This window comes from Melospiza georgiana, chromosome 1 (assembly GCF_028018845.1).
Source record: "Melospiza georgiana isolate bMelGeo1 chromosome 1, bMelGeo1.pri, whole genome shotgun sequence".
NCBI lineage: Eukaryota > Metazoa > Chordata > Aves > Passeriformes > Passerellidae > Melospiza > Melospiza georgiana.
In genome coordinates, this window is record NC_080430.1 from 21,805,682 (window position 1) to 21,824,934 (window position 19,253).

At 37.5% G+C, this 19,253-nt stretch overlaps 1 protein-coding gene across 1 annotated transcript in view; it reads left to right on the forward strand.

Moving 5' to 3' along the window:
* Positions 1-19,253, forward strand: part of ITGA8 (integrin subunit alpha 8) — a 109,785-nt gene that overhangs the window by 79,959 nt on the left and 10,573 nt on the right. The window contains exons 26-28 of the mRNA XM_058028536.1: positions 2,742-2,867; positions 5,670-5,783; positions 18,481-18,582. Of these exons, the coding sequence (XP_057884519.1) occupies positions 2,742-2,867; positions 5,670-5,783; positions 18,481-18,582 (342 nt within the window). The remainder of the gene's footprint in view (positions 1-2,741; positions 2,868-5,669; positions 5,784-18,480; positions 18,583-19,253) is intronic.

Here is a 19,253-nt window from a genome sequence, read left to right on the forward strand (position 1 = left end):
AGTCAAGGTTAAAAGTTCACGTGATTCTAAGAGGAAAGTAAACAAATTCCCAAAAGAGAAGTTCAGTGAAGATTAGTAAATGAACACAAACTTCATATAGATAAGGAAGTCCCTGTACTGAAAACATTTGGAAGCTGAAAGTTATTAGGAGTGTTGTGTATGCATGCCCCATTCTTACTTCCTTCTTACTCTTCCTAAAGGCAGCTGTGATGAGAAGAGGGCTCATTTAGATTGCCTTCTGGCTTGAGACAGTATTTCTGATAAGTTGGTTTTTTTCTCTCAGACTGATGGCAAAAAGCATTTTTATAAAACCTGTGCCTATAAACACCACTGTGGTAGAATATACAGACATTTGGTGCATTCTCAGTGGCTGAGCACTGCAGCACCACGAGTGAGGCATCTGTCAGGGCAGCAGTGAAATAACAACAAAAATCCACCACATGTATGAGGCACGTCCACCAACATGAGGGCAGGAGCTAACCCCTTCCAGAGGCAATCTGCTCATGCTGCAAAACTGTTAGCACTGTCTTTAGGGTTTGATATTGGGACAAAGCAATACCATCCAATGCATTGCTCTTGAATGGTCACCAACCGCTCTTGTGTAATTTTGTGTATAATCTAGTAATATAATATATGTATATTGTATATTATAAAATATATATTGTATTTAAATATATATATGAAATATTTAAATATCTATAATGCAGTATAATATAATATAATATAATATAATATAATATAATATAATATAATATAATATAATATAATATAATATAATATAATATAATGTATGTAATATAAAATAATGTGTGTCATTATTTTATGTTACATACATTATATTATAACTTTGTGTAAAAAAGTCCTCTTCCAGAACATTTCTGATGGAGTTACACAATGCAGCAAAGGCTGTAACCTGGCTAGAAAACCAGAAAAGTGGAACAGGGTATTGGAATGAGAAGTGGGGGACTGGAGAGGTCTGGAAACCTGCTCAAAGTAATAATGCTCAGGAGAAGAATGCAATACAGTCTTCCATGGTGGGGAAACTGAGACAGTCTGCTGTAGTTAAAGGGAGGGAGTGATCCTCTAAGATAGCGTGCCAGATACATGGCATATAAAATAGCAACAGAGACAGATTATTCAGTTGAGCATTTCCATATACCCAGATCAAGAAGGATAAAATAATATCTTTAACCTGGACATCTAGGCCACTGGACAAATTCTGCTTTTAGATGCAGGAGACACACATGTTTCTCTTAACTGCAGAGGGCTCTTTTTGAACCTTTTCTGTAACAATTCACAAGGATGCTAACACTCTAGGATCTATGAAAAAAGAAAAATGTAAAGATGAAAATCCTTTGGTATTTAGATGGATCTACATATATACCCATTGTGATCATCTATTGAGGGCTTCTTTGCAGGCACATTTCTATATTGTGGGGGTTTTTTTGATTTGTCATCATTATAGAAGTCTATATGCTGGTGGAAGAATTCTGGAAGGAGAGTTTGCACGTTACCACATTGAGAGGGAGAGATTTACTAGCTACTTATGTGTTCCCTTATTGCAAATAGACAATGCTAACCTCATGAAGCAACAGGAAAAATGAAAAAAAGGGGATTCTTTTTTTTTTTCCATGGGTTTTCATCTGTTAATGAGTTATAATATCTTTCACTTTGTAGGATGCTTTTGACTGAAGATCTCAGACAATGTTAAATGTTTATATTGTATTTATAGCATTTTAATTTTACTCAGATAAATTACACCAATTTTCCAAATCTAGTACTACACAGCATTAGTGTGTGGGAGGTTTTGTGTGTTTATAGCTATTCTCTTTCCTTTAATGCTACAACATTTATTTCAATTACAAACATTTTCTTTAGGAATTTGTTTAACATATTTTGTCTTCAGAGGTTAAAGGAACTGATGAGAAGGATCTGATGTAGCACTTTATAATCAGATGTTCTTAAGGAATAGGTTTGGATATATTTAGTTGAGTTCCTGTTGAGATCTTACTATAAACCTCTATGTATATTTTATTGTGATTTTACATGAGTGGATTGTCATGAATTAACATTTATCTGTACTTCTGTAGCAGTTGGTTCCAGGAGTTATTTAAGGCTTCATAAAAGAAGCCATAAATGCACCGTATAGAAATTAAAGAAAAACTGCCAACAAAAAAGTAATTTTTAATTGGAGAACAAAAATCTATAAATATAAAGCTGAAGAGAATGCATTTTAATGTGAGATTAAAAATGAAGAAGCTGTTGCTTTATACAAATTTGAGCTGTTACCAAAACAAATCTGTAACATATGTGATATATGATCAAAATTGTGTTAAGTCAGACTTCCATTTTTTTTTCTAAAACTGGTAAAATCGTTATACTTTATTAGGCAGATTCTGATCTGAACTAATAAATAAACTACTGTGCAACAACTCTGAACTTATCCTGTTATATATATCAGAATTTGCCCCTGAGAGGCTAAAAAAATTAAGTAAAGCAACGAAACTGACACCAGTAAAAAGTAGAGAAGAATGTTGTCTGCTGTAATTCCTATAACTGGGCAATATCTTGCTGTGCTATTACTCATCATGCTCCTAGTTGAAGACAAAGTACTCTCATGATTATGCTGTTCAATTGAAAAACCAGTGTTAATCCAAAATTCAAGACCTCTGAGACAGGAACAAATCTGTTAGAATCGTTGTGTGTGTATGTCATTGCCATTCCCATTTCTCTCTTTGCAGTTTGCTGTTCCAGAAGACACTCCTGAACTTGCTGCTTTTTTATATAATTCCACAATTTCTCATTACATCAGGAGAAGGGATGTTGCCGTGGCAGAACCTCACAGGAAAAACTCTGCAAGAATATTGGTGAGCTGTCTAAAATCTATGTACTGGGAGTGTGCAGGGAAAGGTGAGACTCTACAGTCTCACCAATATTGCCAGGCAAGGCAAATGGGACACATCACTGTGTTTTTAACAGTCCAGACAATGCTGGAGCAATAGCAATGCTGTCTGTCCTAGGAAAATAGTTCTGATTAGACAGTCTGGTACCTATTTGGACTTGGCTGTATTTTCAGAAGTTTTTTTCCACTCCTGTATTCAAAGTGCCATCCTTAGCATACTTCAGCCTTGTAGGTGTCAGCTGACTTTGCCTAAAGGCAATGTGTGAACCCAGTGAACTTCAGATCAGGCAAGGGATTCACAGTCAGTGCTTTTCATCTATTTTTATGAACCGTGGGCAGAGTTTCTTTCATGCTGTCCAGTCTCTTATTAAGCTGTTTACTGCAAACTCGTGCTTGAATTCCTTGACCTCACTAGAATTTGGAAGCAAACAACCTCACCAACTTAAGTGTTCTGGACTAAGAGAATGATTATTGCTTCTGAAAGTTAATTTGGCAATTTTTATAATGGGAAGAAGATAGACTCTGAAAGTAATGAAAACTGTAATGTTATTAGGAACAAAATCACAGTTTAATCCACTTTAAGCAATAATCACTGTTGACTCCTGTGCCATTCTTTCATCAACCCAATACCCTAAGAAGAATCTGATTCCACTGTGTCTGAAGGAAAAATGCCAGGACTTTCAAAGACATGCCAGTCAATATCACAGAACACTTAATCCATTCTTCAGTGATATCTTAATTTTCAGGCATCTTTCTGAGTGACCAGGCTCATAGGCTGCCAACATAAAAATGACTGCAGCAACTAGAAGTGGTTAACAAAGTTCTGAAGTATGCACTGTGTTTGCACCTTAAAATATGAAGCAGAGAATTTTCACCTGCTTGATGTAGATGGAGCAAATATATTTGGTGGGGTACTCAGTAATATGAAATTGACACTTTGTTGAGCAGTCTTCTAGTAAAATATGCTTTTGGTCAGCACAAATTAGGATAGGATTGGGTGCAGTGCTTACCACATATAGCAAGACTTTCCCAGGGTAAGCATAGAAAAGCAATATCATTGGTTCAGTTAGAAGGTGTCCCAATACTAATGCCTTCAGCATTAGTTACTGCTGATGTATAATTTTTTTTATTTGACATATTGGAAGTATACATGGAAAAATGAATGTTGCTCTTGAAAAGACTGATTGGCCAAAGATAATTCTATGTTTTAAATTGTAATTTTTAAAATAAATTTTAAGTTATTTTCATTTTCATCAAAGCATTTTCACAAAGAGACAAAATGTTCTGAGAACCTCTTATTCTATTTATACTGTTGATTAAATATTTGGTTTCTTTTCCATTAGTTCCAATGTTATATTGTTCTGAAAATCACTACAGGCTAAATGCATTACTCAGAAAAACAGAAATATGTGTTCAGGTCCTAAAACGTCAGCCAAAAGTAGACTTTTTTGCATACTAATGATTTGTTTTGCTAATGTGTGTTTTTGACCACTATGATTAATGAAAACAAGTCTTCTCCTTTCTGCAAAATAAATAAATCTGTTTGGAGGATGTTTAAAGCCAAATAAACAGATGCTTTAAAATATTCATTTTTTTAAAAAAAAGTTTATAGCTGCAAGTTCCAGGGTTTACAGTTTCATTTTCAGTCAGATATAGAAAGCAGCAATTAAGCATACAGCTTCTGCTTATCCTCCAATAAGACATAGATTTGTGAGGAAAGCTGTCTGTAAAGATACAAGATTCCTTAAGAGTGTTTTCAGATCTGTTCCATGCATCATCATCTCATTTCCTGAAGATTGGGTATTGGTAGTGCATTCTCACTCTCACTAGGGAATAAACTTACTTTTGAAAACTTAGCTTTGCTTTTGAGGTCACAAGGCCTTCTGTCATGGGAGGGATTCTCTGCTTTGTTATAAAAATAGGAATCAATTAAAACCTCAGCCTTCCCCTGAGTCAAACAAAACTTTTCAGATAAAACCCATTTGTATATACAACATTTTTTATTTTTTCCACAAACATTTAATCATTTTTTATGGGGTCATTTTTCCTTTTTATGCCCTAAACAACCAAATAATTCCTCTGGTTACCCCATGAGACTCTGCTCATTCCCTTCAGTGGCTTCCAGTCAGCTTTTAACCTTTAGTGTGACATTCTTTTGGCAGACTTCAGGAGTATATAGTTTTGAGTTGCAATGTTTGGCTTTTGCTTTCAGCCTTGTGTATGGGCCAGAATCACTGCTCATCAGGAATGGTTCATGGACAGTAAGCTTCAAGTAAAGCAACTAATGAATCTCAGCAAATGTTCTGGCTGCTATGATGTAAATATCGGTGGGAAAGCCAGGAGAGTTAGAAAAGGGAAAAGATATAGCAATATAAATAAACACTTATGCATACAGAACATAAAAAAACCTAAAAATTAAATCATAAAATGATTGATAGGTGAGAAAAAAGCACGTGCTTCAAAGGATTGGTAAGTGCCTGGACATTTTAAGGGTTCTTCAGAGCAGACACTGTTGAAAAGTATTACTTTTATTTTCTTTACTGTAGGTAGGTGTTTGTATTCACTGGTGATTCAAAAAGAATCTGCTCCTTGGTTTAGAATTATCTCAATGACTCAATGGGGTATCTCATATATATTAGATAAAATTACTGATTTCAAACTATTTAGCTCTTTAAGTAAAAGTTTATTTGTTTTTGCTTATTTACAGCATTTGAAAATTATTTTGTTTTCTAAACATAAGTATGACTTCCCTTTATTTTTTGCTCAGAACTGTACAAATGTGAAGTGTGTCCTAATTTCATGCACTGTGGGACTGCTGGAAAGAGGAAAGAGTGCTGCACTAAAAATCAGGTCCCGGCTCTGGGCACAAACATTCCTGGAGGTAATACACACAAACATCTCTTTCTATACACATAAAATAATAATTTATTTGAGCAGATATTTTAAAATAAAAATTCATAAATTAAATGGGGCAAATGTAAATTCTTCTTGTTACCATTTTCTTTGAAAATAACATCTCACTGGTTCCTGTCCAGGTTTTTTGGACGCTGCTTACTTTTTTTTTCTTGCTATCACTCCTTCTCAGATTTATGTCCTGAATCCTACTTGAAGATTCCAAGATTATTTTTAAGTACCTCTCCTAGTTTTGTTTCTGCTTTCCTGGACTGACCCAAATGTTCTGCATTTATAACCTCTTTTCCAATGGAAGGTTTTTCTTGGAGCCAAAGAGTGTATCATGTACACTATGTCCAGCTTAAACATTCATTGTTATTCATTCTCTATTAATCTAGGGAAGAGTAGTATGCATCAAGCTCATATGATACATGACACTCATGTAGTGACAATCTGTCTTACTACTAAAAGGGGCAGTGTAGATGATGGAAAAAAATAAAACTTCTCTTTGCAAATTCTTGTATGCCAACTTCTGCTCTCAGATTTATATTCACAGTGCATAAAGGGACCTGTTGGAGTGAGGGCAGAGGAGGGCCACCAAGATGACTGGAAGAATAAAACACTTCTCCTGTGAGGAAAGGCTGAGAGAGCTGGGGTTGTGGAGCCTGGAGAAGGGAAGGCTGCAGAAGAGCTTATAGCACCTTCCAGTACTTCAAGGGGTCTTCTGAGAAAGATGGGAACAAATCTTTTAGCAGGGCGTGTTGAAAAAAACAAGGGGTTATGGTTTTCAACTACAAGTGCATCTATTTAGATGCAAGAAAGAAGTGTTTCAAAATGGGGGTGGTGAAATGCTGCAACAGGTTGCCCAGAGAGGTGGCAGATGTCCCATGCCTGGAAACATTCAAGGTCAGATTGGACTCTGAGCAGCTTGGACCAATTGAAGATGTCCAGGCTTATGGCAGCCTGGACATCTTCAATTAAAGTTTCTTTCCAACCCAAATTATTCTATGATTTTCTAAGGCAGAGGGATTTTACTGTAAGCTGTTACCTCATAGCTGGCATTGTGTCTGTATTTACTATGCAATTGTCATACTTTTAACAATGGAAAATACACTGAGAAATTTATAATTCCATTTGCTGTTATTAAGAAATACCTGCATCCCCTGTCTTGATCAAGCTGATTTATTATTGGCTTGTTTCTCAAGGAATTCAGGATTTTCCAGTCTTTCTATCTGGAATGTAAGAAGCTTTCCTGTGTTCCCTACAGCTGTGGGAGAGGAATTCTTTATATGTAGGGTACCTCTTACCCTAGCAAGAGAAGAATTGAGGATCTTCAGTTTACAGCTTTAAATTAAGCTCCTCATGCCTTTGAAGTTTATTTCTCCCTTCCCTCAAATATGAAAGTAGACCAAAGAAATTCATCCTCACTTGCTTTCCTGGAGAAATGAGAGCAGATAGGATAATATTTCCAGAAAGTTGAATGCCAGCTCAGTAGCTAACCAAATCCATAATGGGTGCAAACTTTTGGGAGGTCATTGGTCTCTCTTGGTGTACAGGACTATGGCAGTGGTTACTTGAAAGGATGACTTAAAAGGTTTTTCTACCTATCTGTCAGGAGGCCAGGTCACATTCTGTCTTTCTTCTCCAAAAGCTGTTGTAGGACCACTGTGACTGAGGAGCACTTAAGTTCTGCACTTAAGTCTCTCATTCTTTCAGAGACTAAGTGAACAAATTCCTGATTTGTCAGTACATTTTATTTCTATGAACAATCAATCCCAAGAAACTTTCATATCCTTTCTTCAGTTCCATTAACACAAATAAAATGCTTTTAATAGAAAGCATATTTTAAAAATGTTAGATATGTCTAGATACTCTAGAATGGATGTACCTCATTTAGGTTTGCTGAGTGAGTCATCTGCTAGTGCAAAAAAAGGCAAGGTCTGGTGCCAATTTAAGCCCAAAAACATGACAGTTTGGATGTGTCTTTGTCCTTTCAAATATGGGAATTGGGATGGACATCATTAGGTGCAAGCTTTTGCAAAGGGCAGAAAGTACCAGTCTGTAACCATCCCTGCAGCTATAGAAGAAACATATCTATTGGGAAATAGAATGGGCATTTGATTCCATTTTTTTCCAATTTCATTAAGAGGCTGCTGGACAAGCTCACACAGGCTAGTCCCTCTTAAGCTCAGGTAAAAACTTCACTGCACTGATTCTCTGTTGTCTGTTCCTAACACACAGAGAGAGGCAGAGATATTATCCTTTACTGGAACAATATATGACAATATTGAGCACTGCAGTGGGCAAGCAATAACACAGAGGATCTTTATCATTTTCTTCACCAAGCAAAAGATAAAACTCCCTTAGCTACCTTCCTTACTGGGAACTGAGCCTGATGTATTCCAGATCCAGTCAAGTCTTTCTCCTCATCATTCTGCTGGTGAAATACAATTAACTCTGAAAGGGCCAAAAAGTAAGTCTTGTGAAAAAATCCTGTGCACAGATCTTTAGATGAAGTTTCTAGTCTATTTACAGCTATTTCAATGGAAATTAGCCTCATTAGGATTTTCCTAAGTCTAGTTTAGGATATGTCAATAAATATCTGTAAGAGATTAAACAAAATTAATGAGAAACAGTTTCTCTGAGTTTTTGGCTGTGACAGGAGATGGGTAACAATTGAAATAAACTAGCCACAGAGGACACAAAATCTCCCTTTTTTGGATAACTCTTAGTAAAAACAATCTTTTTCTGGGGTTGAAATTTAGTTGGACTGACTTAGGTTCAGAACAAGTGTAACTGCATGAAATTCAGTGGCATGTTTAATGCAAGAGCAGTGGAACTCATTTTATGAAATTTTAGTAATCTAAAGTTAGATGCAAAAGCTGGTTGCTAACTCTGTAGACAGTGACAAGACAGAGAAGTATCTTCAGAGGATGCATTATCCAGCTGATTTGAAACCTCTCTCTGTCTGATCTGGATGGGGAGAAGAGTCAAAGCTGGGCCTTGGGACCTGGGCGTGTGCAAATACACCAGGCAATGCCAATGCTGCAGTCCCTTTAGCTCCTCCTTGCTCTTCAGTAAATCCTGCTTGCTCTGCCTGCACCTCCCTTCACTCAGGGAGCTCCAGGCAGAGATGGAATGTTACACCAGCTCGTGGGCAAGGATAAGGGTGAGCCATCCTGTAGATTCACTGGGTGGAAAGACCTTGTGGGAAACACTCCTACCAGATTACTCCACTGGCCTTACATACCCTTGCTATCAAACAAGACTTTTTATGAGCTGTGATTTTACCTTTTCCCTGTAAACATTCTGTGTCCTTTCAATAGTAATTTGCGATTCTTGTTAAGAATCAGAAAAACTCCACTCAAAGCAACAGAATTTTTTTCCTAAGTAGAAAAAGGTAATTCCCAGAGAACTGTTGCATCCCCCCATTTATGTCTAATTATATGCCAGAATAACATGATCTTTATTTCACATGCAAATTTGGAGACAGTAAATAGTGTCCTAGGGTCTGGTTGTCTTCCTTCCACTCATCTCAAAACAGTTCCCTTTTTCACAGCCCCTTTTAAAATTAACAGTTACACAACCATCACCATAAAAGACCGTAGAACATAATTAGTTTCCTAAAAAGGGCACAGTCTGCTCTTAGTAAGTCTGCAACTGTTGTTAACTAGGCTGAAATCTGCAGATTCAAATTGAGGATTAAAATGCAGTTAAAATAATCAGGATGAGATTATTGTGACTCAGGAAGGGCCAGACTGAACCCTACTGTCATGCTCTTGTAAAGAAACTTAGGGTAAAAGTCTCTAGAGAAGCATTGCAGTTCATGTAAAAGTTAATGTAAAAGTTTTCATATGCCAAAGAAATCAGAATAATGGTGACATGCAACATTACTCAACTGTGTTATAATTTAAATGAAGACATGATGATTTGCAGAAGAATTTTTTTGTGCTCATTAAAGCCGAGAACACAGTGTCAGGATGTTTTTTCTTCTTATAGATATGCTAATGCAAACCTGAGAAGGATTTTATTGGAAGTGATTAATTTATGCTAGGATGAAATAATTAATGTTTTTCACTGAAGCTGTATGGGCAAACATGTGTATGTTGTTGCCACAAAAGACCTGTCATGTATTGAGTGACTCCTTCCTCTTCCACTTAGTTTAACTGACAACAGCTGACCCTTTTGTCTCCTGACAGTTGTAACCTGTAACCTTAAAACCCAAACTCCCATAACAAATAACAGCTAAATGATGTGCAGTGATTAGACACATTTGAATAAATAAAGCAGCACAAATTTCCCAACCAGCCAGCAAAGATAGAGACAGACATTGTGCAAAGGCCAAGAAGAATCACATACGTTTTTGGAGTAACTTCAAAGTCTGGCTGTAAATATGAACTCTCTAGTAAAGCTGACTTTTGGATTCAGACTTGCTGATCAGGCAAATAATAGCCTGATTTGTTCAAAACAGAAACAACCTTACATGGTTATGTTATGTTGTGTTCCATTATGTCCCTGTTTCTCTGATCATATTTCTGAGTCATCTGAGGGAGACCCAAGGGGATCTGGTCCAGTATTTGCATGGATGGGTATTTTTTAGTATAAGACTCAGAGTTGGCTAGTGAAACATCTGTTTTGAAAATGCATTTCTCAGTGATGAAGCTGTATAATCTGTCTGATTTGTAACAACCTTGAGGCTCCGAGCTCTTTGGAACTTAAAACATTGTGGGATCTGGAACTCAGTGCATTCTTAGCTACTGTTTCATCCTGTACTGAAAATTTCTCATAATGATACAAATCTCTTTCTGGGAGAGGTAGGGGAGGCAGTAATCTACAAAACCACAGAGGATATGTAAGGTTCCCAGGAAGTTTGAAATTTATTGTATTTTCTTTTAATATTACTGAATATAATTGTATTGTTTCTGTCTTGACGTTTTGGCAATTCCAGATATGTGAATTTGGCACTCCTGATCACACAAATTTTAATAGTTAGAAGGGAGGAAAATCTAGTTTTAATCAGAAAAAGTTGAAAAGCAAGAGAAGCACCACTGTATTTTGGTGCTCTCTTGGTACTCGAAGTCATATTTTGGCTTCTCTGTTAAATACTCATTATTTCAATGTTTCCAAATGCACACTGATCCTTTTTCTTTTTACATGCATAAAAATGGAAATATATGCTTGGCATATTAATGGTGATGTGTGCTGCAACACTCTTAACTGCCTGACTGGTATCCAAAACCTGAAACTAAATACCTAAGCTCTATGTTCAACACATGGAGAAAAGGAGATACCTCAGACAAAGTGACCTGCATTAACCATCAGGTTGGTGCATGAGGGCTGTTTCTTATCAGGAGGATAGGCACCCAAATCAGGATTTAGGAGGAATATGTTCACCCTTTTTGAACACAAAATCCAAAAATTATTTAGAAGGCACCTATAAAATTAGATTAAAGACTTGAAGAGGACTTGGTTTATTCCATAGTAATTGCCAGAAGCAAGAGCTGACAGTCCAATGATTAGGGAATTCAGGACTGGAAGACGCAAATTCAATTCACACTCAGCTTGAGAGGCCCCACATCCCTGCTTTATAAAATGGTGGTGTTCCCTTCTGCTGAAGCTGCACCAAGGATATAAAAAGAAATTGAGAGGTCTGGAAGGGTGTAGAAAATGAGGAAGACCATGATGTAACACCTTTGTTTGTACCATCAACTACAATTTCTCCTAGTCCTGGCATCCACCTTTGCCTTCATTGCCTGGAACCCGAGCTGTCACCACTGTTGGAGTGCACGTTCTAATGAGAGATTTTGTTGAGAATTTCCATATTTTATTACTGGTGAACTCAGAGCCTCTTTAGCGTGGTAGAAGTTCTCTAGGCCAGGTAATGCTTTTGTGGTAAGGATTCAGTTCAGCTGCACAAAGGCCATTAGAGGAAGAATGCAGATAGTTGTGCAGTGGGGCCACACAGGCTGCAGGACATGTGTGCTGGCAGAGGCTTGGAGCTCAGAGCAGAACTGGTGGAGGTGATGTGAGACAGGTGAGAGATCCTCTTGTACAAGGTCCTTTATTTGTTCACTTTTCTTCCTCTCATCTTTACTTATGGGAGCAATTATTCGATCTGTAAGTGGAATATGACCCCAAGGAACAATAATTTCTATCCTTAGCATCCTCCAGCCCAGAACCTCTTTCTGTGTCTGTTCTGTGTCCGTTAGAAAACATCTAAGTCAAGGGAAGATTGCTTAGTATTTTCAAAGAATAATTCTGCAGCTAACCTAAATTCCCTGTGTGTGGAAGGAAGTGGTGAAACAGAAAGATTAGTGAGAGAGACATCTTGTGCCCTCATTCGTTTCCATATATAAGCTATATATGGAAGTTTAAGTAGATTATTTTAATCCAGACTGAGAATTAAAAGCCAGAAATTTTATGTGCTGCCCTTCAAGGCACATATAATAACAAAAGGAGGAAGTCATCAACAAAATTTTCAGTTGCATCAAAACACTATTGCTATTTGAAAAAACAAAATAAGTAAAACCAAAAACTTTGGTTGTGGCCAAAAATATTATATTATATTCTATTTGATTGTTTATATGGAATGAAGGCTAGAAAAAAAAGAGACCTTTGCATGGGGCTGAACTACCTAGAGGTCTTTTGGGTATTGGCTAGTTTTGTTTTAATTCATTTTTATTTAAAATATTTTCAGTGTTAGCAAAAGCAGAACATGAGACTATTCCTAGATGTGCTACAGTATAGGTAATGTTAGGTATATGAAGAAATAAACATCTTAGATTGATAACCATTATAATCTTTATATAGAAATATTTTGGAATCACAACAAAACAGCTGCCTCCATTATAACCTAAAATAGGCTGTCAAAATGAATGTAAAAAATACAATATGTGAAGTGTAAGAATATAATGATAAAGAGAAGGATGTGTTGATTTTTCCGAGTATTTTCTTTGGTCACAGCTATGTTTGGGTGGAGATATCCTCTTGCCGCAAATGGCACAAATACCATTTACCATGTGTACAGAGTCACATGCACATTTTTAAACAAATTATTAAGAAGTAGTTGTATGAGCTCTACTCTCTATTGGCAACACTTCAGGTTTTGGGAGGTATTGGTCAAAGAAAGCAAGCTAATGAATTCCCAAAGCATGCATTTAAAAGGCATTGCTTATCCTCCTGTCTTTAAAGTGTGCCAGGCTCCAGCAGATACAAAGGGAAACAAATATTAATCAAGCAGTGCCAAAATTGTTGTAATAGCACTGAACTCCATGTGCAAAAGTTGTAAGTTCTTGGGATAAAAATACCACCACAGTGTGCAGCTTGCCATAGGGGAACCATGTGCATTTCAGCTAGGGAGACTTCACTGGGCTACATCTAAGCAGAAAAAAAAAAAGGAAAAAAAGATTTCCAAGAGCCTGAACAATTTTTCATAGAGGCAATGGAGCAGAGTCATTCTGGGGACTCTCTCCAGTAGCTCAATCTTCAAACCTGCAGAACAGCAATGATCTGCCAGTCTTTAAGCTAAAGATTTTGTTCCTCCTGCCCTCAGTCCAGCTCCCTGGGATCCAGAATTGTTCCTGCATTTCAGTGTGCTCTCTGACCAGGATGCCCACATGCCTTAGAGATGCTTTGGGGGGTCAGTAGGTCTGTGCTTGAGCTTTCTGCAGAAAGCAGCAGCATCCCACTGGAGCCTGGTGAACTGTCTTTCAAATTGTAGATTTGAAAGATTTTCAAATCACTTCTCACATTATTTTGGTCTCAATTGTATGTAGGAAAACACTGAACTCAATATTTATTGGGAACACTTTCCTTCATTTCTGGCTTTTTTTTTTTTTTTTTGTCTTGCAACTTTTAAAGAAAACAAAGGCTTCAATTCAAAAATCTATTTGTGAAACAAAAGCATGTAGAGAGAGAAGCTTTAATAAGTATATCATCAGGATCTGCTACCCAGGCAACACAGGGGATGGCCATGTTTTGCCTGCTTCCCAGAATATTGCAAACTACTGTTTCAGCAACAAGCACAAGATCAGTTTCTGCTTGTTCTAACACAAGGGGAACCACAAAAGACCAGTGTAGTTAAGGCTGGGCTCTCTACTGTTGATCATTAAGCACTGACACAAATACCAGATTCTTTCTTCTCCTTCCTCTGAGCCATGACTAAATCCTCAGCTTGAATTTCAAACCACAAGTCCTGCAGTTTCCAGTAAATACTGAATATTTAAACATACGCTATTTAAAAATGATATGGTAAAGAAATGCTCTTTCTTGCAATTGGCTTGAGAATTATAGAAAAAGCTGCAGGAAAGACAGCTGCTTGTATCTCAAAGGTGTTAGGACAAGTAAAAATCCTGTTTACAGCCAATGTTGACCACAGTCATTGTTTTCAAGTCCTTTGCCACAAACACATCATTCTGTAAATGCAGGAAAATAACTCTCTAGTCTTTTATAGTCTCCATTCCTGTTTTCCAGCATTTCCAGGAGCTAATCAAGGGTTGAGACGAGCTGATAGCTGTGGTCACAACCCAAGCTTATTAACCCAAGCCAAGCATTCATCCACAGGAAGTACCCTCCTCTGATGTTCTTGTTGCTGATACAAGCTGAAAATGAAATAAGCCATGTATAGTAGGTGAAAGGCTTTATATTTCCATTACTGCTGTTTCCTTTATAGGAGGTTTCAACAGAGTTAATGCCTTTACTGTACCTTAGCCAATCCAGCTCAATGTCTGATGTCTACTTCTTCAATAATATAACATATTCTGCTCTCTCCATTACAGATTATGTTTATAAATCATATAATCATATCCAGAATCCTGCTTGATAATAATTGCTTAGGATTGAAAGTATAAAGCTTTTTTCAGGCCTTTTTTTCTGAATGCACAGTCACAGAAACATGCTGAGATTTCGTGGGAGGAGGAATCTAGTGCTGAAGAATAAAATACCAAGATTGTCTTGAGTCTGGAAATGAAAAATAATTAATGTGATAATGAGAAGTTATTTTTCTGAATATCACCTCATAGATGATCAGCACCATGAATGTGTATAAAACTACTTAATTAGCAAGCCAAATTTTTCATTTCAAACACAATTGATAGAAATATATAGATACTGATAGTTCCCTTTCATTTGATGCTATCTGTGTTATGTAGCTGATTTGACTATGGCTGTGTAGTTGTTTGAGACAGATTTTTTAGTATTGCTCTTTCCTAGTATAGGCCCCAAGGAGAGGTTGAATTTTCTGATAATAACCATTCAGCTGCTCTCAATATTTTAAAAGAACAAAATTATGGCATAGCCAAATTAGTTCCAGAAGGCAATAAATGTGCTGGCTTTTTATCACCCTCACATATTCGGAGAGAAAATTACTTTTTTCAAAGGAGACTGAATGGACAAGGCAAATACCAGGACTACAACCCTGGAGCTCAGGAGAACACCCTCCTTTACAGGGATCTGTTTGGAAGAAGTCCATGGGAGATTATCCTGAAAGAAAAAGAAGTCCAGTAGAACTACTGATTCTCCAGGATCATCATCCTTTAAGCTCAAGAACTGTCCATCTTGACAAGTGATTTTGCCATCTTGGTACAACTCAGACATACAAAGATGGTGATAGGTGAAAGGTTGGACTCAATCATCTTGGAGGTCTTTTCCAATCTATATGATTCTGTGAAACATAAAAGAGGTGGAAGCAGAGTCAGTTGACCCTGTGCAGGGGTTGGATAAGGAATGTAGAGAGTGTCTGAGAATGCAGGGACAGAGATGGGAAATCAGAAGCCCACCTAAGCCTAGCAAGGGATTTAAAGGCATTAAAGAGACTTCTATAAGTATATCAGCAGCCAAAAGAAGACAAAGGAAAATATGGGTCTTCTGCTGAATGGGACATAGAAAAGGCCGACTTACCCAAGGCCTCCCTCCATCGCTTTTGTCTTTATGGAGAAAATCTGCATACACTAAACCAAGGTCTCTGGAACCAGAGAGGAAATTTGCAGCTATCAACATTTATCTTCAGCAGAGGGTTATAAGGATAGGGGAATATTTAAACAAATCAGATGTACAAAAGTCAAAAAAACCTGATGGAATACACATAGAAGTCCTGAGGGAGGGGCAATGAGAATGTCAGACGTTTCTCAATTATCTTTGAAAGTTCATGGTCCTTAAAAACTGCAAGAAAGCTAATGGTAACACCTGTCTTCAGAGGATTCAGAGAAGTATAGGTCAGTCAGCATTATTTCAATCCTTGAGAAGAGAAGGTGATGGAGAAAAAAATGCAGAAGACCTTTGCAACCATCTCAAGGACAGGAAGATGACTGGAAGCTGTCAGGATGGATTTACAAAAGGGATATCATGCTTACCAACTTGATAGCCTGGTAATTTGCAGATGGTAGTGAAGTGGAAGGAGTGGTTGATACACCAGTTGTTTGTACTGCCCTTCAGAGGAACCTCAACAGGCTGGAGAAGTGAGTTGGCAGGAATTTCATAAAGGGTGACAAAGGGAAATGCAGAGTTCTGTACCACAAGAGGAATAGTCCTATGTACTGATGCAACCAACCAGCTGGAAAGCAGTGCTCTGGCAAAAGATCTTGGAGTCCTGTGGGATGCAGAGTTGAACATGAGCCACTGTGTGTGCCCTTGCAGGAAAGAAAGTCAACAACCTCCTGGGCTGCATTAGGAAGAGCGTTGCCAGCAGGCCAAGGGAATTAATTCTCCCTCTGTACTCAGCACTGATAAAACAGACCTGGAGTTCAGTCCTGGGCTCCCTGAGACGATTGGATAGTGGATATACTGGAACAAGTCCAGCTAAAAGCCACAGTGATGATTAAGGGTTTGGAGTATTCGATATACCAGGAGAGGCTGAGAGAGATGGGAGTGTTCAGTCTAGAGAAGAGAAACCTCAGGAGGGATCTCATCAGCAGTTGTAAACACATGATTGGTGGGGGTAAAGAACACACTTCTCAATATCAAGGAACAGGGAGGAAGCACAAATTGAAATACAGGAAACTCCATTTAAACATTAACAAACCCCTTTTTTACTTGGAGGGTAGTAAAAAACTGGAATACGTTGCTTCTTGAGATTGTGGAGTTTCCTTTCTTGGAGATACTCAAACCCTAACTGGACATGGTCATGAGCATACTGCTCTAGTTGATTCTACTGTGCCTGTGCTTGGAGGAAACAAATTCCAAATATGCTCTCCAACCACAGCAGTTCTGTAAAAACTTTGATTTGGGCCATGGTCATTCAAATGCATCCACGTTGGCTGCCAGGCTTATTATGATTATTTCAGGTCATTTTCACAAATAAACCTTTCTCCATCAGCAAAGGAAAGAAATAGTAGCCCAGATTATCAAGGGGTCTTTTTACCTCAATCTTGGCTCAAAAAAACAGCTGAAAGAGGAAAAGCAGTTCTTTGAGACGGTTTATGTTTTTAATGCAACAGGAAACTACAGGGAAAAACTGAGGAAAAGATGTTGAACAATCACAAGGAACCAAATCTTTTCAATGGAGAAGAACTCCTAAATGTGTGAGAAATAGAAGGAATGAGAAGGTTTTGCAGAAGGAGATTCAGGAAGTGACAACATTGTTCCAAATATGCTGGATTTAAAAAGCTGTTGACAAAATAAAAGACTGCTTTACTTACAAGGCTCTGTCTTCCTGTAAATCATCAGTCAAATATTGTGTTGAAATCTGATCATCATATTTCATAAAGGATTAAGAATGGTAGAAAAACTAGGAGGATAATAATAATATAGAAAAAAGATGTAACAGTCATCACTCCTAGCCCTCTGAATTCCATTGACCATATTAGCACTTAACAATCTAAAGCTTCTCAGAGAATATTGAAGCACTTTCAAAGATCCAAATCACTACCCCAGATTTGCATGGGAAGGGATATACAAGATGAGTTGCCATGTAGTGTCACCCAGAAAATCAATTGCACATTTTGTCTGCACGTCTTTGGGTTTGTTGAAATTCTTAATGACAGCTAAATAAATATTTTACTAGGTGGCCAGTTAAACAATGGCTGCTGTACATTCCTCTCACATTGATACAACTTAGTAGACAAGCAAGGTGAGTAGGATTTTTGCACTGCAATAGGAAATCAATCCCATTCTAAGTGTAGCTTGGTCTAGGAGACTGCCTTGGCAGAGGAGCTGGACTAGCTGATCTCCAGAGGGCCCTTCCAACCCAAACTGTTCTGTGATTCTGTGTAAATGAAGCTCAGAGATGGTTGTTCCTTCTATTGTTTGGTGGGAAGGCACAGCCATTTCTTTGATGTCATCAGGAAGCTCTACCAGCCTGGTCTCAACATAGGCCTGTGAATGTCCTCAGTACACCCATGCTGGTTGTTGAGCTTGTTCAGCAGATGAGGGTTTTAAACACAGACACCCCATAAACTTCACCCATGCTTTTAACTCATCAATTTCAGAGAGAAATATGAGAAACAACTGTATGTATCTTTCTGCATATCTAACCCTTCTTCCCCATTTTGAACATGTGGCCTTTGTATTGTAGCTTTATGCTGTATTTATCTCATGGGCACACACAGGTCTCAATTCCTGCACTCTTCACCAAAAGAAACCATCTTTCACTTATGAAATCAGTGCTCTGGAGTTTTTTGTCTGCTAATCTTTCATAATGCTTTTAAATATAAACATGGGGTTTAATAATTTCTTTTTTTGTATCATTTCAGAGAAAAAATTATCTCTACAGTCTTTCTTCCAATGTTTCCTTTGAAGTTAAGAGCATGCCATATAAAGTGCAACCAGCAAAGCTCCCTGAGGGAAGCATAGCAGTAAGTAACTGAAAATTACATCTTTGTGTGAAGCACATGTATTTGGTCACTCTGATCACAGCTGTGAAAGTTCTTATAGATGAAAATATTGAGATTGGTCTTTCCTGTGTTTCTAGTGTAAATTCCTGAAATAATATCTAAAGGAAATAACTTCATTGCTTTCTGTGGAAGTTGATGATACATGATTCTTATTACATTTTAAAATAATTTCTTCCTGAACTAATGTGCAGACTGCTTTATTGCAATTCAGATGGATTTTGCACCCAAAAGAAAACAGAACTGTGAAAGCAAGTATCTTGTTACTTTGTTTGGGGTAAAAAAATCTAGAGGAAATTTTTATGCAAAATCCAGAATCATGTTTCCGTCAGGTTTAGAGAGGTCACTCTTCTCCCAGTCAGCAGTTCTCTCACACAAGCTTGTGTATTGTCTACAGCAACTTCTCTCTATCTGTTTTAAGCTTCTTTGATGCTCTGATTTTCAGGAAGGTCTGTATGCATTTCTAGGATTGCCGCTTCACAGCACATCAAGTGCAAACATACAAATTTACTTGGTAATCCTTACAGAAATGATGACAGATGATGATAGATAGATAGATAGATAGATAGATAGATAGATAGATAGATAGATAGATAAATAGATAGATAGATGATTATAGATAGATAGATAGATAG